Here is a 24,336-nt window from a genome sequence, read left to right as displayed (position 1 = left end):
GGCTCACATGGAAAAATAGATCCAACTAGATACAGTCGAATGAGTCACAAACCTAATAAACTGTTTTTGTCAGTAAAGTTAATGTCGCTTTTCCAAAGGCAGAAAAAAGATTATGAAACCATCTGGTGGAATGTGAAACAGCTTGAAATCAAAAATAAATAGAAACATATTGACTTCAAAAGCAAAATGTAGCCTTGTGCTAATGCTTTCCATGTTTCTTTTATTTTAACCAGAGAGCGTGCTGGATCTATATGCATCACGCAGGGTATCCAGTTATAGCTGACATCCTTCAGGGCTGTATGCACGTGTTTTCAAGTTTCTGCGGCGTGTATCACTGAATAAATGACATACTCCGGGCTGTAATCATGTTTTCTGTACATTTTTCGGATAACCACAGATATACCGTACTTGTCCTCATGTAATACTCCTTCATGTCTGAGCTATACAGGGATTTTTTTTACCTGCTGTATGTGCATGCATGTGAGGTACAATATAAATCGCAGCTCTTTAATCATGGCCATCCTACTGAGGCTTCTCGGTCTTGCTCATATCCCTCAACATGCTGATATGATCAGGAGAAAATCAAGCACTCTGACGTGTATTTGTGGGTTTGTGGGCACTCTGTCGAGGAAGCGGGCTTCTCTGAATAAAAGGGATTTAATCTCACTGGAATTCAGCGGTAATGTTGTCTAGGGGGGATTCAGGGATGAGGTTGAGAGGAGGGGGTCGTTTTAACAGGGAACAGAGAGAGTTTTTTTTTTTCCCCTCCTATTACCGGTGTCAGTGGAGGGAACACAAGGATGAAAAGGAGAGGTGGGGGCATGTAGTTGATACAGAGGGGAGAACCTTACTCTTTACAATTCACCGCCATTTTTTTTTTTTAAACAACTGACATTAAGACGGCGTTTGACCAAAGGAGTTTCAAAGGTGGGACGAATGCCTTGCAAAGCCCAGCAGAAAGACCTCGTTGATCCAAGAAGAATGAAGGCCAGAGGGACAACCCCCTCTGCCTGGTTTCTTACACTCGTTTTCACCAGCCTCTCTTTGGACACTTTTAAAAGGTGAACAAAGAGTCTTGTCAGGACCAACAATGCTCCAAGCTAACTTATGTCCAAAATAAAAAAAAAAGAAGTTGATAGAAAGTTATTCTCTTGCAAATCCTTTGGAAAGATACCATTTCTGGTGCAACGGCAAACTAGTAAAGAAAGATGAGTTAACTTGTAAAGCAAAATGGATGTAAGGAGTCTTGAGCCTTTCTTTTGAATTTTATGCACTGTTTTCATATGTAATATTTTTACATACTGTGTTCTTTGTAGTTTTCTCTGTGTGGTGCATTATGCCATTGTAAAGCATAATGCGACCCATGTCTGTGAAAAAAGCACCATACAAATACATTTTACTTACTTACTTTATTTAACTTAAAGTACTACTACATATTGTTTGTTAAAGTGGCAGCAGGCACGTGGGGCAGAGTAATCTAATGGAAAAACACAGATGATTTTGCTGCCAATCCTCTTGTCACTCGCAAGGTGATTGATGAGCTAACATCCCAAAAAGTCAGGGTAGTTTTTGAAGGTCTAAGTTAAACCAGATAATTGCTTGGAACTGAACTGCCTAAATCTGGGCGTTGTTGGGTGTTGTGGTTATTTAGACTTCTCTTCACCAGCTGCACGCCGCGGTTTAAATGGAGCTCATGTCATGTCTTTGGTCAGGCTCCCAGCACCAGAAGGCTCTCTGAATAACAAGTGTTCAGGAATGACCGCCTGTTTAGAGCCCTCGCAAGGTCAACGAGGAACAATAGAGTTTGCCTCTCTGGTGAACACCCAGCCCACACTTGGATGAATTTAAATAGCCTCACCTTAGAAACCCAACAAAGAACCGCTGATTGGTGAAAAAAACCAACAAAAAACACTGGATTTCAGATTCAGATTATAGGGATAAAAGTTTAACCAGGAGATACAGTGTGGGGTAAAGGATGCAGAGTGTCACCAGGTGCGGTTTGAAGCAGCTCCTCCCTGGTTACCACCTGCAGCTTTGTTTGCTTTTGGCCAATCTTTCACTATGTTATCTGTAAGAGGCAAAATGAACTCTGTAAGGGATTTCCTTGTGGCACACACACACACACACACACACACACACACACACACACACACACACACACACACACACACACACACACACACACACACACACACACACACACACACACACACACTGGGTGCGTCTTCCAGTCCCCGCCCTGTGTGGCGGTCACTGGCTCGCGTGCAGCTCTCAGTGACCGCCCACGAGGCGTGGCCGGCATGGGAGCTTATATATTCTGCCTTGTGATATAGACAGTATTTGCTTCTCAGCTGTGCACCCTGATGGGACTACCACACAACTTCTTATGGTCTACTGAGAAACAATATACTGTATGGACTTTGCGTACGAATACGCCGCCGCGTAAAGCATAGATTTTAGGATTTTTATTTTTATTTTTTATTTTTTAAGATTTAATCATGTTGAAAAATAATGGGAAAAAGATAACTATCTCTATAGCCAGCACAGCATTTCTCTGCCTTCTGTTGGTCCTGGTTGCGGTGCAGCATCACCGGGTTCAGGTGAATGGGGGGCCGGGTGAGGAGGACACGGGGACGCGCTCTCTCCAGGGTCCGGACAGTGTCGCTGCGGACGGAGCGCAGGGGGACGCGCAGGTCAAGAAGGGATTCTCCGCGTATTTTACCAAACTGACCCGCGGGCGGAGAGAGGCGGACAGGCCCGCGCAGTCCTCGGTGTCCGCCACAGACGCGCCTCCAGCTGAGGACATCAGCGCCAGTGACATCTTCATCGCCGTGAAGACCACCAAGAAGTTTCACCAGTCCAGGCTCAACCTCCTTCTGGATACCTGGATCTCAAGAAACATGCAGCAGGTGAATAAAAAAAAAAATCCAATTCGTGAGCTACTGTATTTTCAAAAACAGTCTGAGTTCACTTTTTTGCCTCATCTTATTAATATTAAATAAATGCTTACACAAATGCACGATAAATGGAAAAGTCTTAGTGCCCCCTTTCTTCTCTATGATTGTTTATCTCTGAGCTGGTGTCATTGTTGCTGACCCTGTCCAACAATAAGCCAGTGTACGCTTGCAGGTGATGCCTGTGTGATAGCAGCCTACAGTGTTGTATTGTTTCCCTTGTCACTGGATGACACACTGAAATGGCCAAACAACCCTCTCCTCACTACGCTGAACTTCCTAGGCTCTGTCACTTTTTATTCCCCTTTGAGTGATGTCCCTGAGAACGGAGGGAGCAGTTGGAGGACTCCCTCTTCTCCCTCTCTCAGCCCCCCTCTCTCCCCTCTTTCTATTATCCCTCCTCTTTTGGGTGTCCCTGTGAATGCCCTGGTGCAATGGATGCTTCACAGCAGCGACTCCAGTGCTGTCCCCCTTCCAGGACTAACAAAGCGTCTTTCTGAAGGGGGAAGAAAAGCTTTCCCAGCCCCTTGTCTCACTCTCTCCATGGGAACGTGGGAGCTGAGTCTGGGTCAAGCTACCGAGGGATGGGAAAACGGGGGCTTCGTTCAGGGGATGCCTGGGACAAAGGGGTGCATCTATAGGCAAGTTTGTGCTGGGAATAGCACGCTGAGTAGGAAAATGTGGCCTTGAGAACCAAGCTCCTTTTTAGAAGGTGCACAAAGGCACGCACAGCTATAGTCCAGTGAAAAACAGTGTCACAGTGATTTTATCCAGCATCTACAGCTGTCACGCACAGTTTTCCAAAAGTCAATTTAATTTGCCTCGGGCATTATCACAGAATCTTTAGCCACAGTTTTAAAAAAAAACCTCGCTTCTGCATTCAATGCCAAACACCGCTGTCTCTGAGCTTTGGAATTTGCAAGCTTGGCGAGAGGAGCGCTTCTTCTCTTTGTTTGCTGATAAGGTTTAGAGGTGTGCTGATGCCATGAAAACTGGTGTAAACGGATACAAGACTGTCAGACTGTCACATACACTTGCCTTCATTCTCACTCAGGTCTTGGTGTTTGGGCAGGCAAGATTAAGATTATCCCTCAAATTAGACTCCAAAGTAGGCTCTAGAGCAACAGCAGAGAACTCTTATATTGAAGTTGTATTTGCTGTAGTGGATGATGATAGACTAGTTAACCCATCCTATAGAGTTAACAGCAGGGCTTAGGCAGGCAGCTGGTGGGAGGCTGGGCAAGCATAAAAGACAGACTGAGCCCACAATGCAAAAGGGAGTTCCTGGAGGAAGGGTGCCAGGTGGTCAGAAGAGACAGAACAAAAGATGGCCTTAATATCAGCCATATGATGCAGTGAATTCCCACCATCTACATATGGTCATCCTCCACATTCACAGCACCTGTGGAGATTAGATCACTGGCGACCAAGGGGCCACAAGTTTTATTTAACCTTCTGTCACAGCAGCCAGTGGGAACGGATAACTCCATGCTCTGGTCACTGGATAGAAAACCTGCTTTTGTTGTTGTTTGCCCGCTTTTACCTTTATTCAAATGTAGATAGACTTGCTGTCAGATGCTGTTTACACTTGAACACAGAGGCTAGATCATCTCCGTGATAACGGTGTTGACGTGAGACACAACAGCTCGGGGCCTCCCCCATCTGACTCCTTTTAAATGGGCCCATTCAGAGTAAAGATAGCAGACTTTAGACTTTTTTGATTCCCCAATTTGGTATGTTTTTGTAAGTGGTTACCCTTTGTGGCTGACAAAAGACAAACCCAATAATGTCAGTATGTGAACAGACTTTTTTTTTTTTTTTTTTTTTTTTTTTTTTGAGAAAGTCTAGTCTACATTGTATGCTCCTTTTCACCACTGGTCATTATGTAACTTTTTTTTTTTTTTACATACCTCTTCCTGTTTTCTAGTGTTTCACCAAATCATCCCCTGGAACAATGTAGCTTCTTAGTGAAAGGGGCCTCAAGACAATAGGAACAAAATGTACCAGAGCATTCCCTTCTCCGTGGCACCCAGGGTCTAGATCTGCAGCAAGGACAAACCACAGCTTCAGAAACATCACTTCAGTATCTCAATATTATGTAGAGCTAGAGGAGCTACACCGGTTCCCCCTCCCTCCTTTCACTGATTTTGTGTAAATGGCACATAACTACCTTTATCAGAGCTTTTATTTGATTTTGATGGTGTCTGGGCAGCTGGCACCAATGTCTTCATGGTGGTGTGCCATGCATTCCATTCCTAATTGAGAGTGCAATAATTAGCCAGCAGTCCAACAATGAGTGCCTGTATGGCTAGCAGTCGGAAAAAGCCTTGGCACCATAGTTGAGTTAATCAAATAGCTCCACTATGAAGGAGTCGATTTGTGTACAGCTGGCCAGAAAGCCCTCAAAGTGGAATCTGGCTAAGTCTTCAAGGAGGAAGACTGATGAATTACCGAGAGGCATCCAGAACAGTGAGGAATGGTTGAGTGTCCGTGTTATCAAACTTACTTTTGGTACAAGAAAATGCAATGATTGTAGCGAGTGTTATTTCCCAGATTTAGTCCACACTGCAGTCCACCTCACCTTATTTACTTAACCATGCTCTGTCCAGGTTGTAATGACTCCTGCTCTGCTATAGCAGTGCCAACAAATCCCCTGTCCTAATAAAAAGTGCTGTAAAAGTCATACTTTGGGAGCTGCATGTCAGGGACAGAAGGGGGAACAAGGCTGGGTGGAGGCAGTTGTTGATGGAGGGAGGGGAGGCCGTGCAGTGCCCTTCCTTCCCGTGGAGTTGGAGACAGTCAGCCAGGCACCACATTCAACTCAACAGGGCTGTGCCAGGCCTTCCTGCGGTCAGGAGTGCAGCCACCCCTCCAAACTCTCATCTCCTTCCCCTCCTCACCTCATGCCCTCTTGTCTCTCATCTCTGCCCCACACCGGCAGCATTTTGTTTAAATTCAAGCAGAGAGTACAAATTAATATTCCATGAAAGTTACTGTTCTTTTTAGTTTCAGTTTGGACACAAAGACAAAGACAAAAAAAAGCTTTTCCCTATGGAGGCGTCTCTTTAGTTAACTCCTGCAGCTGTATGCAAATGCTGGCAAACATATTTAAAATTTACCCAGTGGAGACTTTACCCAGCATGAAAACTCACAGCATTGTTCTATTGAAGAGGGCCTGGCTGGGTATGTGGCCGGGGGTGCTGGGGGTGGGGTAGGGGGGTGAAGTGGGAGTGAATGGCCACACACGGATTTCAATTTACTAATCAGCAGTGAGATCCCCCCACCCCCGCTCCCTGCCGCCTTCGTCTCCAGCCTCCCTCCCTCATTCTCTTTCTGTCAGTACCCTGGCAACTCTGGCAGCTGCCCCCATGATTAGGCTGTCTCTTCAACGGGCTTTAAAGCAAACAGCGCCAGCCTCTGATCCCTTTACCAGTGAAACCACTACCCTTCCTTAAACAAATACAGGCTCATGGCTCTTGCATCGCACAACATCTGCTTAAAGTTTGTTCCACAAACAATTCAAGCGGCCTTGCCTTGTGCAGAAATAGCAGGGAGGACTAGGGTGAACACAGAGAGTGATATGTCTTTTGATTCTGGTGTTGAATGAGCAGGCTGTTAAGATTCAAATCACAAATCGCTGTTGCTCGGCAGCAGGGTGATCAGGGAGCGGGAGCGTGGGTTAGTTGTCAAAAAGTCCTCCTAAATACACAAGCACAGGGAACTGTCAGTCAATTGCAGTGAGGACTGAGGTGCCATGAGCTGGCCTGTTGGGACACGTGGCGCAGATAAGGTAGCATGATGTTCGGCAGGTGCTGCCTCACCTGAGGTGAGGAGTAAACAGACCAGTGGCAGTTAAAGGCCCGGGGCCAGTGGCGTTTTTCATTAACCATTTTTCTGTCTGAGGCGCAGCACCTTGCACCTGCTCTGCCTGAGCCGCCATAAAGGGGCACCTAATCCTTATCTGTTCTTTAAAGTGTGTCGCCGCAAGGTGCCTTTTGTTCTGAACTCCTTTTATTCCCAGCTGTTACTGTTACTGCAATCTTGTGGGGGTTTTTTTTGAGCCTCATTATGTTACTGTCTCAAAATCAACTGTGTAGTCTGCGTCATATAGTACTGACAACATGGAAGATCATGTTGTTGGTTTTGATGCAACATTGGCATTCTAGCTGTGTGTTGAGGCATTAGCTGCATTCAACACACTGAAGCATGGCAGTTGGTGCAGGGGAATAAAAGTGGCTTAGCCAGGGGGTGGGATACAAGGGTGGGATGTGTGTGTGTATGTGTGCGTGTGTGTGTGTTTGTATGAGGGGGTGGATAGTCTTCCTCCCCCTTTGTTCTATGTCTGGGATGCTTTGTGGTGGGGGCTGCATAGTTGCCATGGAGAGAGTGAAACACAGGACAAAAGGCCTTTATTAGAGCAGGGGGTTGTTTAACTCAATGTGTTTTCCACTGCATAAAAGCCTGTTGATGGATGCTAATCACTCCGAGTTCGATGTAAGGAACAAGGACTTAGGACACAATGTGAAACTGGGTTAATCATGTGACCACTTCACACAATCAGCCGGGGAGGGTTTGATTTCAGGGACGTAATGAGCAAGTGGACTTACCTGTAATTTCCCATCTTTGTTTCCAGACTTACATCTTCACCGATGGAGAGGACGAGGAGCTGAAAAAGAAAATTGGTAAGTTTGAAGAGGGACCGTTCTATCCTAGAGGCAGAGGTGGGAGTCGTTTTAATTGTTTCAGGGGCAGTTTTGAAATAGTGAAAAACCACACCATATTTTAAAGGCCATAAAATTTGGTATTGAGTAAAATCCGGTAATCAGTGGTCTCTGTGGGAGATGTTATTGAAATACTTAGGGCCCATGGATGGTGCTAACTTCTAACTTGGTATTTCCTCTCATTCATGCCACAGGGAGTCATGCTATCAACACCAACTGTTCTGCGGCCCACAGCCGGCAAGCTCTATCCTGCAAGATGGCGGTGGAGTACGACAAGTTCATCGAGTCTGGGAAAAAGTAAGAGTTACCGTTCTTGTTTCACACAAGACACAAGTTCATTTTTTCAGTAGCAACCGTTTTATTAGTGTGATTCTCTAACAATGTTCCTGCTTCTCAGGTGGTTCTGTCACGTAGATGATGACAACTACGTGAACGTGCGCACTCTGGTGAAGCACCTGTCCCAGTACCCCCACACCCAGGACATGTACATCGGCAAACCCAGCCTGGACCGCCCCATCGAGGCCACGGAGAGGCTGGGGGACAACAAGATGGTGCGTGGATGAACGTTGGCTCTTGTTTACGTAATCTCAAGGTCATTAGTTGTTCCTGGATGTATATGAAATAATATGCTAACGAACTTTTCTCTATCCTCTTATAGAGACCAGTCAACTTCTGGTTTGCCACTGGAGGGGCAGGCTTCTGTGTGAGCCGCGGTCTAGCGTTGAAGATGAGCCCGTGGGCCAGGTAAGATCCAGTAAACATGCATCAGTAGCCATGAAAAAAAAATGCAATGTAATATGTAAATATGAATAGTTTAACAAAGCTAAACTAAGGTTTATTTCCAAATTTAGGTTACCGTGACACAGAGAGTTGTCCTGTCTGTGGTGCTAGTCCCTTTGTTACGAGTCACTACTACAAAACACTTCAAGTTATAGCTTTACAAGCACCAGTTAACCTCAAGAAGAGATTCATGAATTGTTAATAAACTGCCCCTAGATGTTACCCAAGTGGCAGATCTAACATGTTAACCTTAACAGCAGCCATGATGACATGAAACAGCGGGTAAACACAGACATTATCAGTGACTTTAATTATAGTTGTGCTCCATTCAGGGTTGACAGATCCTGGGGCCCTGATATTGTTCACTTAAAGGACCTTAGATAATGTCAGCAGTAACACCTGTGTTTACCCTGTCATTTCAAGTCAAAATAGCTGCTGTGCAAAAAACAAGTTATCTAAGCAGATACTATTGTTTAACTAATTAGGTGACATTATGTAAAAGCAGAATGAGCTGTATCAGAGGAGAGATGATCAGTTCAGTACATTGAGATATTCAGAAATGCAACCAGCTGTTCACTGTGTCACTGACCATGCGTATATCCTGTCTCCTCAGCGGTGGCCACTTCATGAACACGGCAGAGAAGATTCGCCTGCCCGACGACTGCACCATCGGCTACATCATTGAGTCGGTGCTGGGGGTTCCTCTGACCCGCAGCAACCTCTTCCACTCCCACCTGGAGAACCTGCAACAGGTGTCCCGATCTGAGATTCACAAGCAGGTGAGAGGCTCAGCTCCTATTCTGCAGCATCAGTGTCCTGTATGTCACATCCCTGCAGGGAAGCGTGAAGCTTTTTTTTTTTGTTGCACATTGCTCATGTGCTCTTCTTGTATTCTTCTTGTAGATCACATTGAGTTATGGGATGTTTGAAAACAAGAGGAATATCATCAATATGAAAGGGGCTTTTCCTGTGGAGGAGGATCCATCACGGTGAGAGATTATTCTGTAAATTTAATGCTGGATGTTGTGGACAAAATTAAATAAAACAATATTTTTGACCAAATGCCTCAGTATCCAAAATCCCAGATGATATTGATATCGCCCAGCCCTAGTTTTAACACCAGGACTGATTTGTTTGCAGCTTTGGCCCTGTGCCATAAATCTAAATCTAAGCCGCTCTTTGTGTTTGTCTTTCAGGTTCAAGTCTGTGCACTGTCTGCTGTATCCAGACACCCCATGGTGCCCCCCTCAGGTTGCCTTTTAGGGCGACCGCTCCTTTCTTATCCTCGTCCCCGTCAAGCCTCGGTATCTGAAAGGCTCGCGGGGACCAGTGTTTGGTATTAGACCACGTGGCTGCTGTATTTTTGCTGCAGTGGCACATGGTCTTTAATGGTTTTACTGGGCTGCTGTGCGGCCCGCCTTGGGACACTTCCTTCCTGTCCGGTGCCTGGACCTCGTCCCGTGTGGCAGGGCAAGAGGAGCCAAGCTGCTGGCAGGAAGTCGCTTTCAGCATTAAGCTTTGCAGGCAATCAGTTGAATTTTGTGATGTATATGTTGCTTGTAAATGTATTTGCAATTCTCATAGAATGTATTGTCATATATTCAAGCCTTTTTGCCAGCTTTACATAGTCATTTTGTTCATTTCTGGTTGTTTCCTTTTCAAGAGCTCAATTCAGGTCAGCCATTCAGGTCTATTTGTATAGGCTTTCTTGGCTTTTTATCACAAATTGGCATTTCCAGGATTGTGGGAGAATTAAGTTATCTTTGGGCATTTACGTTGTTTCTTTTGATCTTTTAACTCAAATGACTCCGGACAAATTCTCTAAATATGAAGATATTTTTCTGCCTTTAAGTTAAATGTAAGTGTCAGTGTTATTACTCTCACAACTTGAGCTGGCAATTGGCAGTTTTCCAAATGCATCCTTGGGAAATCTAATGTGAGGTATTCCAGGACAAAGCACTTTTTCTTTTTGATGTTTTAAATGAACTGACTGAATTTACGTCCATTGGTGAAATGCTTCAGATCTGTGTCAACACCAACTAATTCCCCCCCAGAAGTCAATATCTCTTCATTTTAATGTATTTAATAACGCTCCTTGCATTTGTTACAATCAGGGAAAAGTAATATTTGGCAGAGATATTGATTTGGGGTTACAATCGACTTTTGCCTTGCTTCAAAAAGTTTTTTTTCTTTGTTTGAAAATTGCACAGCTGGGTTTCAAATGAACTGATGTTTGCTCTTGTAAAGAAACTCACCTCAAGAGGCTCAACAGTAGAGGATTACTGACCTTTATATTAGATGCCATGTGAAGAGAACCCAAAACAACAAGTCCTGTTTGAATCAATGGCATCTCAGTAATAACCACATGTGTAATATGAACCACAGTCTGCAATAGTTTGCACAAGACAGACTGATGAGCTTCCTGATTGCTTTTGCTATTATCGACATGAATGTCCCTCAGTTCCACGTAATACTGGAGAGTTTTATTGCTGGTGGGAGCTTAACAAGAGCAACATCTGTGTTTCACAGAGGCTTTCCACCTCTGTTTTCTCCGACCCACATTGGGTAACTCTGTACATTTGATTACAGTATTGTGTACTGTGCCTCTGTTTAAATCTGTAGCAGCTGTATATCTTTAGAATGTTATTTCACCTTGAGGTTTACACATGCTTTTTGTCGACCTCGACCGTGATGTTGTACTGCTTTGAATTGTGCTGAATGACTGTGGATTATTCTCCAGTATCTGGGGGATTGACACAGTTCATTCCAATACTGGCTTCTCAGGGATTATGATCTGATCCTGGTATTGTTACCGTGGGAACCACAGTGGGACCTGAACTTTTGAATAAAACTGCATAACCACTGAGAAACATTATATATTTGTTCATCTCTTTATTTGACTCACTTTTGAGTGTATCAAGTCATTTTAAAGGTATTACAAATTTGCAATTCTCCTTACTTAACACTTTTTGCATGATTTAAAACAGGCTTTTTTTATATATATATATATATATATATAACAATTTCATTCTTTGATTTCACACCTTCCTTAACCCTATAAAGCCTGAAGTATGAAAGAATTGGCAGAAAATTCTATTTTTTTGAAACTGAAAACTTTATTTAGTCCTATAACAAAATGTAAAAAAAAAAAAAAAAAAAAAAAAAAAATTAAAAAATATGTTATTACATACGATTTTTCTGTTGTATCATATATGACAGTACTTGAAGTGTCAATGGTATGGTCCAGGGTGAACAGGGGAAGTGTCCAAAGGTATACAACAGCATTTTGGTCAAGTATTGATATAAACTGAAACTGAATGTGTTATTTGACAACGTGTATCATATATGATACAAATAGCTTTATAGGGTTAAACCTTTTCAGGGTGTAGTGGAAGACAAGAGAATATCCCAGCATACATTAGAAGAAAGCCAGGGAACCCGCCTAGGACAGGCTATCAGGGCATCACAGGGTTAACATGAGTAGAAAAGCTAATCCACCTGACTTGCATGTTTTCAGAGAGTGAGAGGAAACCAGAGTAAACCCACATTAACGCATAAACATATGCAAACTCCACACAGAAAGAGTCAGGATCAGGAACTGAACCCCGATCCTTCATTCTGACAGCCGACAATACCGGCCACTGAACCTCCGCACCGCCGGTTATGCCAGGGCAATCGTTGAAAAGTTGAATTTAAATAGTGTTGCCCAAGAACTTCCTCTTCTTTGTCAGAGCTCTAGCCTCTTACCAAGGCATTTGGTCAAACTCTGTGTGAGGCTGTAATCTTGGCCTAAACCCAGAGTGCAAATTGAAATGCTAATGGCACTCACTTACAAGTGCTGGCTCTCAGTCAGACGATATTTATTATTCTTGAACTGTGGGAATGGGAGCGGGCAAAGGTCCACCAATGAACAGTAATCATGTGGCTAACTGTCATTCAGCTGGAGTGGCACACAGGTGTGATAACTGAGTTTGCATGAAGGATTATGGATGAATTAGGATTAGCTCGATGTTACCAGAAATATTGCAAACTCACATGCATGACTTTGCTCCCCTTTATTGCAACACCATGCCAGTGTGATGTGAAATAGACTTCATAAAATTAAGTTGAATTAAAGATTACCGCAGCAAATACAAACACCACCACAACACAGTCCAAACAGTGAGAAATGTTCCCTTCAAGTTACGTCTCAAGACATGGTGAGCCGTTTTTCACAGAGGAGTGAAACTGTTAAGAGCCTAAGATAAGAATCAGATTATTCCAGTACGCTAATGTTATTTATGCAACACCTCTCCTTTTTTTTTGCAGTAAAGGAACACAACTGCTCCGACAGTGTACATCCACAGCCTGCCAATTTAATAATACAAGAGTTTTAGTCTTAAGCCGCACTTCTTCTTTTCCCATGGGTGCAGAGCCAGAGGAGGAATCTCCCTCTTCCTCTTGTTAACAAGCTGAATAAAGAGAGAAGACGATCAACCATTTCTCACTAAATACAAGGGTGAGGTTACCACTGGAATCCGCTGTGATAGTTTTGTTTCATAAAGTATAAGATATGAAGAAACCCTATACAGATTTATTGGAACCGTCTTATGAGGCACCAGAGGGAGAAGAAAGAGTGAAGAGGGGGCAGCAGATGATGACTGATGTCTGTTTGAACATGAGCTTTACACACATAAAAGCTCCCAGCTTTTCCCAGTATACATCACAGCGAGGCAGAGCTATGATTATGGCTTGTGGTGTGGCTGTTTGCTCGAGTAATTTGTCTCCCATGCAAGGCTTTTTGCTGATGGATATCGTTTCTGCACTCAACCGATATGGGCTTTTCAGGGCTGATACCAGCGCCGATATTTTTGGGCTGAAACTGCTTGACTAAAGTAGCTGATATTTTGTGCTGATAAGCCTTTTTCATGCCAAACAATACAAAACATTATAAGTATTTTGTTTCTCGCAGCAGTTCACTCTTGGTTGAGTGGAAAATCCTTTAAAACAGCATTTAGACAACTATCCACTACAACCCAAAATAGATAGATAGATAGACAGACAGACAAACAGCTGATCATCATTTCTAGACTTAATAAAAGTGCTTAATTAGATTCTAGTGTGTCAAGCCATCTCTGAATGAGTCTTCTGTCTATTGCATAAATCTGAACAGATGAGTGCTGTCTGGTACTTGTGTGTGTGTGTGTGTGTGTGTGTGTGACGGCAGGTGGGAGATGACAAGGCGCCACCTAACTGGAGAGATGTTATCTTGGCGGAGCGGCGGTGGGATGCTGCAGCCCCACGCGAGGGTTACACTCCTGTTCCAACACCTGCCAGTGGGCTGCACTGAAACAAGACCCGAGGCTGTTGCTGCTGCTGCCGATTATCTACCAAAGATCCCAGCACGCAAATGTCTATCACGCTCTGTTTACATAACATAAAAGTGGTGCATGATTTGCATCTGTCTGTCTCAGGGTGAGTCACACTGGTGGAGAAACCCCACTTCTCTCCATACTTATGCGTTTAAGAGAATACTTATGGGAGACAGCAAATGAGCAGTCTTTGGTGTCTTGTCTGTCACCCATGTAATGACAGCCAGTGGTAAACGCTGACATCAATTCACGAGCAGTAAAGGCTTTCATGATTGTTTTGACTGCTTCTCCTCTGTTTCTGAACGCAAACGCTTTAATTTAAGAGTCTTGTCCCAGCGAAGTATTCTGTATATCATGTAGTCATTACAGCTGTAAATCCGCCCTGTGATAAATGGGTAGTCGTACAGTCTATATACAAACAATAATTACTTCACTGTTTTGAGCATAACGTGACCAGTGGCAAAATGCTTGCCACACCAATGAACATATTGAGCGTCAGTTCCCTTCATGCAGCTAAATCTAAATTAAGCAGCGAAACATTTTTTTCCCATATTGTGTTCAGATACGACACATATTCTGTTCCTGCTGGTTGTAATGCTTCACTGATGATGCGTCATGCTTATGCTGAGTATAAATGTTAAAACTCAAGATGACACTATTTTAAGGCTGCACCATTACATCAAACAGACAATATCAAGGTGTCTAGTGCATCATTTTATACACATTTCCCCATAATTCAGCAGGACATGTTTGTTATCTTTGGAAACCTTTGGATTTCCACTTGAATGTAAAATAAACTTCTTTGGGTTTGAATCAAGAAGCATGCATTTGTAATGATGCTTAAACAAATTTAAGCTGAGGAGGTTAAAGGTGCTTATAAATAATTATTCTGACCTTGTTTTTGGTGCATAGAGTTTCCCCGTTGGTCATGACTTATTTGTGCTCTGCCACTATATTGTGTTTGGTAGTGAAAACAGCTTCAGGTGTGTACAGGCTAACATGCTTCGAGAGCTGGTCCTTTTCATGCACAGTTTGCATTTTTCACTCTGTGTTTATGTGGATTTCCTCCTCCAGTCCAAAGACACACAGGTCAAGTGAACTGGTGGTTCTAAATTGCCCGTAGGTGTATACGTGTGTGAGTGTGTTTGTCTTTGTGTTTGCCCCGTGATTTTGAACTTATCAAACGTGAGCTCTTTCTTATTATAACCAACAGCCGTTAGATTCATTTTCATATTTCAGCCTCTCTTCGCCCCGACGTCTTCCTGCTTCGACACGTTTGGATTTCAGGGGGTGGAAGTGGACGTGGGAGCTTTGGGAAAGCTGCATGATGACAGACACATCAGATGGGATCTAATGCACTTTGAGTCACATAAGACATGGGATAAAACAAGGCATGATGACCCATCACTTGAGAATACAGTGGATTCACTCCCATTTAAGTGAGAAACAGAATCTTAAAACCACAGACTGTTATTATGATGTGGAAACTCCATGTATTTTACCAAGCGGAGAAAATGCACTGGAAGTGGAAATCCATATTTGGACAAAGATGTAGTCAACGTTATGTTTGACCTATTGATTGTAAGATTAAAATGCGTCATTCATTTGGCTTGGAGGCCATGAAAGTAAGGCAATATTTTCATGTTTTTAAATGTTTCTGTGAAATCCCAAAAGCTTTTAAACTATGTGGGTCTGCCAGGTCTCCTTGAACTCCAGTGCCAATATGTATTCTCTCTTTGGTAAGCCTACAGAGGTGGACAGAGTGAGGAGACCCAGCCATACGATTCAGCAAGGACACAGAAAATAATCTTCACTGGAGCCGTAACAGAGTTTCCTTGCTAAAATCTGCAAAATAACATGGAATGACACTGCAAATCTATTTAGGTAGTGGTGAGATTTTAGGGTGGCATCTTGAAAGATTTCCAGTTAACACCCGCCTACTGTCTCAAGAAAGCCCCAAGCATTGTTTAAAGTAGAGATCCTATCTTGCACATACCTATTCAAATCTCTCACACCCCCGGTAAAATGCCTTTGCATATGCGATATTTGATGATGCATCGATTAAGCTCTGAAACTGCGAGTGAGATTTGAGTAATCCTCATTCATTTTGTGATGGTGCCTAAAGGTCTTGACTCCTCTCGTTTTCATTCTTACTCAAACAAGCAGCTGGACTCAATGATTTTCAGTTACACTACACTCGCTAATCTGCCTTCCTGTGAAATGACAGGAAACACTTGATCTGCGCTTGTCAGCCTGTCAACTGTCTGCACCCTGCTGATTGAAACACAAACACCTAGGTGTGCTTTCCTGCACCTCCCGCCACAGCAACGGATAGAATATGTGAAATTTCACAGCCGGTTAAGGTTGCTTCATTTGAATTTCTTTCGTTGCTGCTGCTCAAAAACAAATCGCCGTCTAACTGCCAGTGAATCTCAAAGCCCCAGAGAAGGAGATGTCACAATCCTGACACCAAGCCCAAATGTACTGACGTATGGACGGCTGCCAAAGTGGAGCAACTGCCAGAGAGGAACATTCCTCAGAGTGCCGGGGATTACAGAGACGGTGGCGACTTGCACATTGTCATCATGACTTTCCATGCTATATCAGCCAGTCTCCAATTAACAGCCTGCATTGTCGGCGGGATTAGGAGCGGTGGGACAATTCCCATTGCCCCACAGGGAGATCTCCCAACAACTGGCACAGGCCTTAATCCTCCTCAACATGTGCTCAAAAGGCTGAGGAAGTGGGAATTTACGCTAATCCAGGTATCACATATCCCTACAATAAAAGAGCTTGAACCTCATAGTTATCAGCACTTGAATCGTCTTAAAGTCTGTGACTCTAGGAATTCTGCAGGAGGACCAGCCTGGCTCAAGCTGACCTGCTCATTTTTTTTTTTCTCCTTTTGGAAGATGCACTGGGTATTAAATGGCGGATTTGCCTCAGTTCTTTTCACACAGGGTGATTTTGTTGCAGCCCTGCTAAAATCGAACCCATTTAAACTGCCTGTCTCAATAGTGACTAAGCAAAAATTTACTGGTCACATGTTATTCAGATGATCTGACGCAGATTCTCAACTTAGCAACTACAGTGTGTCCCTTCAAAGTTTCAAGTAATTCCCATAACAGTGTGAAAAGCAGCCTATTGGTATTGAATGTTATCTACAGTGTGTTAAAGGAAAACTCCAGCGTTTTGGGCAAAACACCCTTTTTTCTGACTTACCCAGATGGAGACAAGACATTAGATACCATTTTCACCTCTGTGCATCCAGTGATCCCGTTCCTATGGTTGGCATTCCATGTTAGCTTAGCATAAAGACTTGAAGTCTATGAGAGTCATTAGCCTAGCTCCAATCAAAGTGGAAAAATAAACCTTATAGGAACTCTGAAGCTGTCTTCTTTACACAATGTGTCATGTGTGTTTATAATACATGTCTTTGACGGAAAGATTTAATGTTATCCCATCTTACTTCTCCTGAAATAACGACAAATATTTGTGTTGAATCCCAAGGTTTTGTACCCCTCATCTTCCTGGTTATGATGGTTATTGGTGCTTGCTGGAGAAATCCACAGGAAGCAGATGTGACGAAGGCACAAACATGACTGACTGACTTCAGAACCATTTAAAAAAAAAAAAAAAAAAAAAAAAACTGAAACAGGTAATAAAGAAATGTAAAAGAAAAGAAATATTGATCATTTGTTTAACCTAGACAGTGTTAGACGTTGAAACTGGCACACCACTAACATTTAGCATGTGCTCTCCTGACTGGATTTGAATACCGTTACTTGATTATAAATACAACAGAGTTAAATTTGTGTGTGAAAAATGTACATCATCAGACATAGCCGAGTCATCATGGCGCTGCACAAAATGCAAAGCAGGATGCAAATGACTTCAGCTGGCAGAGCTGTCCGGGCCTCGCCTCAGCTCAGAGTCGACCTCAGGCAGTGGCCTCTCATCGCTGTAATTATAAGTAAAACTTTTCCAGCCACCTGTCAGCAAGGAGATTTTGGGTTTAATCACGTATACCATATGGACACAGTTATATCAGGAGATTTATAGGATACATAATCCACGCAGTTGGTCCAAAGGCATGATGGATTGAAATGGTCTTGAGGAAACTTTGGATTACCCTTATCGCAATATTTTTGCACCACCACTAATAAGACAGCTTGGCTGTGTCTTGATGCAAATGACCTCAACTGTCTCCCTCTTGTAAATTCTGTTTTTGGCAGCTGCTGTGACGTTGGTAACATGGAAACATCAACGTCCTGGCAGAGTGCTGAGATAATGCGGTTAAACCTCTAATGTGGTTAATGGTGGAGGTGGCGGTGAACCACTGGATCGTGACGCACGCCTCACAAAGGAGAAGACTTAAGATGACCTTCAAAGAACAGGAAGGAAAGGGATACGCTTTGAACAGATGAGAAAATCTTTGAGCGGAGAGCGAGAGAAGGCCTGAAGCATCGCAGCGAGCGGGAGGAGGGGAGTTGGGCAGAAGTTAACTGCCATGAACGAGCACGCCGGTTTGCTCTGAAACGACTCGCTTTCCACACGGCGGAGGAGTTAAAAAGGTGAGGGTGGGGCCAACCAGACAGCTCCATAAATCCTTCATTGGGATGCATGCTCCCTCTGACTGGTCTGGAGCGATGCGCACAAAGGAGGAGCCGAGGTGTGAATAACGTGGGCACTGACTCCCCGCATACAGCTGCCTCTCTTTTGAGCCACGCCACAAAGTAGTCAAGAAAGGCAGCCTGTTCTTTGACTCCCACTCCTCTGTAAACTCATCTGTCCCAGGATGTCGAGGCAATGTGCAGAAAAGGGGCAATTAAAGTGGATTCTAACATTTTTTGGGCATTTTCAGGCCACTTTGCATACTGGCACAAAGGATGCCAAACAGATGAGAAAGCTTACTTGCTGCTGTTTAGGAGGCAGTATGAACTTTAGGTGCACGATGCAGAATTACAGAGAGACGACTGAAGTGAGGAGCCCTTAGGTTCAACTGACAAAAAATGTGGAATGTGTGTATAATTTGATGGGTGAGACTACACGCATAGTTGGTCCGACTCAATAAGAGATCACATGCTTATTCCAGGTTTTTTTTTTTTTTTTTGTCAGTTACTTCTATGCAATTTTGCACAGTGCACCTTCTTTCGGATACAGAGGAGACAATATCCAACATTTGGGCAACCATGATTAATCTGTGAGAATCTAAACTAGCGGGGTTGCTCTTGTTTATTGCAGTCCTGCTGTGTGATTAATGTTGGTAAACAGATGCATTTGACATTAAAGTCTTGCCTAGTGCAGCTTTAAATCTCGCATGGGGAATGGAGCGTCTTCTGACTGTCTTGCAGCTGCTTGGCATCGAACAGATAGACGGGTTTAGGAGAAGAGCTGTGGTACTTCCACCTGGCAGCGAGCCCAGCCAGACTCAGGAAGTGTCTGTGGGGGGGTCAGAGGGCGCGAGCAGCCCGCTCCCCTCCATTCAGCTCTTCACCTCAAAGAATTAGTGATGCATTCCTCCAGGCCAGCAACGAGCAGGGTAATTCAATTTCCTCAGCAGTAAGACCGTGTGAAATTTCATTTGCACCTCTTCTCTCCGTACAAGTCGGGTTGTTAAGACCCGGCCGCCTCCGCGATGCTTTGTTTGTTTACTGCCTAGTTTAGCTCAGCCTCGCCAATAAACAGCAGGGAACCCAGGAGATGATGTAATGTCCATATTCATCTCACTAGAGACACAAAATAGCTCAGAGAGAAGGGTTAGATAAGAGGATCGCTTTTACTGCCCAACAGTATAAGAGGCCAGAATATTTTGGATTGCAATTGAGCTGAGGCCCGAATTAAAACACAAATAACATTAATCAAAGGCAGGGATGCTAATCAAGAGAGATTAGCATTAGTTATCACCCAGCTTAAAAACTAAAAATTCGTCTTAGCAATTTGCAAGACATAGTTGAAGTCCCTGATGCGAGATTCTTTTCAGTTTATTTATCTCAACTTTTTTGTACGCAACATATTTTGAATGCATGTGTTCTGGCAGCTGCTTATAGGAACACTGAACATAACATCGTATTGATATGGGATATAAATTTTAAAACATATTACAGATATCCCTTGATTCTTTGTATGGGAGACAAGGGTAAAGCTCACTGTGGCACTAATAGTTCAAACTTCACTTTGACCTTATTCAAAACAGTGAAGCGTTAGCTGTTAAGTGTATGCAAATCATATTAAACTATGACTAAAGATTCTCCTATATGATAGCTTCACAAGGCGTCTCCCTTTCCATCCTCTTTCATATTCCAGTTCACCCCCAGCTTCCAGATGAGATGCAGGTCTGTGGGCAACAGCAGCTGGCTGGCAGGACACAGGAAGCAAAACCACAAAAAACAGACTTGTGGCCTGGTGATGACACTGACCTCACGCTGGCAGGCTGCCCAGAGAGGTCAAAAAGCACAAAACTGCCTTTCTCCTCCAGTCAAAGGGACATACATCCAGGCCTGTGGTCTTTCCTCTCACATCACTGCATCAGATGGAAATAAATAGCAATATACATTTACCCTCTCAGGCGGGAACATCATTTAACTCTTACGGCAGCATATTTATCAACCCAAAAGGAAAATAACCAGCATCTCTCAGGCATATGGAGGCAACAGTGAAACTGGCTGTGCGAGGCAGTGAAGTTATGCTGCTACCTAGTGTCTCTAGTCAGGATGTCAGCTGAGAAACGCAGCACAGACATCCACCGAGAGATTTGTCCATGAAAGTTATCAAAACTCAAGAGACCGAAGAAGCGAGTGCAGTACAGTTAAGATCTGTTTAATTTCGAAACACAGCATTCAAGCTCAATTTAACCACAGGTTTTACATGTACACATTTTAGTGATCGCAAAAAATGATATGTAAAAAAAACAAGATTAAATCTACAGTGATCTTTTTTTTTCCTGAAAAACAAAAACAAAAACAAATCAAAGGTCAAATGCAAATGCAAAATGAATTCTATTTACCATATTCACATGAATAAAACAATACATCGTGCTTGCTACAGATTCTAAAATGCAATAAAAAAAAAAACTAAGCAAACCAAAGGAAAAAAAAGCATAATCACAAATAGTGAAATAATATTGCTTAAAATGAAATTAAAAAGAAAATGTCAATGTCACCATTTTTTCTTCATTTTGCAAATGTTTATAATCTGTACAACAGCCTTGCATAACAATTAACAAAGAGAATATGACCACTACTCAAAAACAGTAAGATTGCATCAGTATAATAAACAATGTTTTACAGAGCATAAATGTGTATCAGTTCAAAAAGTCAGGCTCATTTTATTGTGTGATTGCATGGGCAATCAAACAGGGCTGTGAACTTTACAAACAGGCCTAAGGAAAGACATTTAAAAAGATAAGATAGGAAAAGGGGTTGTGCTTCGTCGCCTCAATAAACACCTCTTGTACTGATCACAACGCACAGCTAAGAAGCAAGTTGAAGCAGCAGTAGTACAAACATTTCACTCCACATTTGAAGGATCGTCATGCTTCAGGAGGGAAATAAGCCCAACAACAGCCTCCAAGATTAGGTGGCACTCTAGGAAGGGAGGAGTGGCAAAAGAGAATGCTACTAAGAAAGCATCCTCTGGATTTTTTTTTTTTTTTTTTAAATCTAAATGCTAAAACACATTTGTGAAACATCACTGCCAATGCATAAAGTTTCTCTTTGAATTTCTCCTTGAAGTTGTGACATGCATAATTTTGAATAACAAATCAAACCTACTTGAAGACGTCTGATGTAAGCGGCCCACACAGGGACATTTAGTGGGAGTATTTCTCGTGCTAAATCATTGGATTCAGCGGAGAAGTTCAAAGCCAGGCAGCGTCTCAGAGGGTGTGGACGCTTCCCAATCCTGCGGAGAGACACGAGGCTGGCAAACGAATACAGTGACCACTTTATAAACAGGAACATGGGCACGACAACAAGAGATCTGGCAGAGAGGACATTGTAAATGAGCTTAGAGAAAGTCTATAAATTTGCAGATGACAACATAAATGGACTCCTCTGTCCTTCTGTGCTTCACTGTTGTCTTCAGTGGGCTGTAGAAAACTTCGTGCTTTCAGTAGTATAAAAACTTCTCCTCTGTGACAACCTCAGTGCGGTCTCGTTTGTTCTGGTGAAAACTCTTGTCCTGCTGAGAGATTTGTTGTCCGTCAAACAAATGCAATCCCGTCATGCAGCTCGTCTTTGTCCATATCAAAATCGTCCCAGAGCGTGCGCCACAATGTTGTTCCGAGTTCACAGCTTCACAGCACACTTCAGTTCAAACTGTTGCAGTCACTGATGTGGAACAGCGGCTTATCAGTTCATTGTAAATAAAAAAAAATAAAAAAAAAAAAGCCACAGGAAATAAGAACTTGTACCCAAAGTTGACAAAAGATCAATAACAGATCAGTAAAACATGTGCAATAATGCAGGATTGCTGGTCCCAGACACAGTCAGATTTAAGACAAAATGGAATGACGAGCCAATGTCAAAGTAGCCTAAACTTGCTGTGCGCATGTAATGATATGTCAACATTTTCTGGATAGTGACCCAAATTCTCATGTTTAAGATTAATGTAGCAGATTTGGGTTCCAAGTCCCTCTGATGGAAGGAGCTGAGATGTTGCGGTGTCGAAAAAAAATGAACGCCATTTAGACAGACTGGACAAGCCGTCTTCCTTGAGATTCACATTATGGACTGAACCCCACCAACTGTGATCCGTGAGAAATTATGTCTACATTGTACGTGTGGTTGGGGAGGTGGGGTCAAGGGATTTCTTATATACTTATGTATAAGGCATTTCTCTTGCTCTCCTACAGCAATGAGAGAGAGAGTGCAGTACAGCTTTGTACAAAAACATTAAAAAAACAAAACAAAACAAAAACAACCAGTAGTATCCATGTTAGCGTATGAGCACTTCCAGAGTCCTCACAGCAATGCCTTGGTTAGATGTGATATTTTAAATGCCACGATGCATTGATGTTAAAAATAAAAACAACATCACGAAATGACACAAAAATGGTCTGAAACTCAGTCCAGGCTCCCTCACATACCAGAGTTAGAACATAACAGTATATGATTCTTGAGTCCTTCAGTGAATTACAAGCACCAGGAATGATTTTTGTCGTGGTAAACATCAGCCTGGACACTGTAAAACAACTGTAAATCTGTGGGAGGCCCAAGAAGAATCTGGCAATGATAAAAAGACATATATGCTGACACTGCTCAGGATGAGATTTGATGGACTCTAGGGGGTCATTTGGCCGTGACTCAGCCACCCAGAAAAAAAAAAATCAAAAACATATTTGGTTTTCCATCTTAAGCTGAGGGAGTGAGCCGGTAGCAGAGTGGGAAGCAGAGTGCATGGTGGATGCCTGGAAAAACGTCTAAAGGACAAGATGAATTATCACTGGGGAGGAGACTCCTGCGGTTAAGTGGCTTCAGACCGGTCGATGCTCAAGAGAGGACAATCCAGTGTTTCCTATTGTGCCGGAGGGGTGTTGGTCTCTGGTCGGCTGTTGGCCAGGTACTTGGCTCGCATGCTCGAGGTGTACTGTGGAGAGAAAAACAAAATGAACAGACTCAGGATTCCTGTCGATCTACACTTAAAGATTTAAATTAGATGTAGCACAAAAGAGAGGGAAAACTACCTGTTTCTTTCCCCCCTACAGAAATATTTGTAAAATACTTTCCAAAAATTCTGTGCTGGATTTTCTCTTTAATAAGACTGAATTTAAAAGAGAAGGTTTTTCAGGACAAGGGAAAAATAAGACTGTTGCAGTTGCCACTAGTATTTTCAAAGCTTCATGCTTTTGTTTGGCTCAGTTTGAGACGAGTTGGGCTCAACGCCGGCGAAAAAAGGAAGAGAACTCTTCTGGATGAATGGGAAACACATCAAAGCAGCAGGAGGGGAAGAAAATAAAAGTAATACGGATAAAACGCAGATCATGAAGTGCTGCAGAACATAGGCTTATGTTTTTTATTTTAATTCATTTAACAGATAGGAGAAAATCCCACACAGATGAACTTAAGTTATATGGTTGTCTCCAAATTGCATTTATCTACAGAAACCACAGAGAAAAGTGATTCAAACAAAAAAGAACATCACAGCAACAGCTATGGTGTTTAATTTTTTTTTTTCTTTTCTTTTCCCCACAGTGTGTGTGTAACCTTCATGCACGGTGGCAGGGCCAATCATTCATACACATTTAGGATGCACCCATGCATACTGCAATACAAGCAATTCAAGCACATAGAGTTTGCAGTCCAACCTGTTGTGGAAGTAATTTTGCATCACTGCTTTCATTTCCGTAGTATACAATAGTGTACAATACTACATTTATATCACCCCTGAGAGCCATTTGGACAGCCTGTGAACATCAAGCATCAGTAGTAGGATGAAGCATGACTTACCTTGGGTGGAGATGTGCATTAAGACTTTTACCAAAAACTAATTACATGCTCAACCGGTTTTTGCAAAGTAACACACTGAGCA

The 24,336-nt window shown here is 42.9% G+C and overlaps 2 protein-coding genes and 1 long non-coding RNA gene across 5 annotated transcripts in view; 1 reads left to right on the top strand and 2 right to left on the bottom strand.

Annotated features, from left to right (window-relative positions):
• Nucleotides 1-2,339: 2,339 nt before the first annotated feature.
• LOC115364453 (uncharacterized) lies at nt 2,340-6,157 on the bottom strand. Of its 3 annotated transcripts, none has more exons than XR_003928681.1 (4): nt 6,107-6,157; nt 5,125-5,209; nt 4,865-4,996; nt 2,340-2,890 (listed from the first exon to the last, which is right to left on the bottom strand). It is a non-coding gene; the product is annotated as an uncharacterized LOC115364453 (long non-coding RNA). The 3 variants fall into 3 exon arrangements; XR_003928683.1 differs by having other exon boundaries at nt 2,340-2,884; XR_003928682.1 differs by lacking the exon at nt 6,107-6,157 and adding an exon at nt 5,536-5,821.
• Nucleotides 2,466-11,330, top strand: lfng (LFNG O-fucosylpeptide 3-beta-N-acetylglucosaminyltransferase). Its single transcript, XM_030059024.1, has 8 exons — nt 2,466-2,909; nt 7,588-7,636; nt 7,870-7,972; nt 8,073-8,226; nt 8,334-8,419; nt 9,069-9,234; nt 9,359-9,444; nt 9,652-11,330. The coding sequence occupies exons 1-8, from the start codon at nt 2,499-2,501 to the stop codon at nt 9,716-9,718; spliced, it is 1,122 nt and encodes a 373-aa protein (XP_029914884.1). The 5' UTR covers nt 2,466-2,498; the 3' UTR covers nt 9,719-11,330.
• A 9,279-nt stretch (nt 11,331-20,609) lies between these two features.
• The window catches only part of ttyh3a (tweety family member 3a), a 34,859-nt gene continuing 31,132 nt past the window's right edge, over nt 20,610-24,336 (bottom strand). The window contains exon 14 of the mRNA XM_030059023.1: nt 20,610-23,394. Coding sequence (XP_029914883.1) covers nt 23,323-23,394 — 72 coding nt within the window. The 3' untranslated portion in view covers nt 20,610-23,322. The remainder of the gene's footprint in view (nt 23,395-24,336) is intronic.

This window comes from Myripristis murdjan, chromosome 8, assembly GCF_902150065.1.
Source record: "Myripristis murdjan chromosome 8, fMyrMur1.1, whole genome shotgun sequence".
In the NCBI taxonomy this organism is placed as follows: Eukaryota; Metazoa; Chordata; class Actinopteri; order Holocentriformes; family Holocentridae; genus Myripristis; species Myripristis murdjan.
This window is presented reverse-complemented; position numbering and strand designations above follow the sequence as displayed.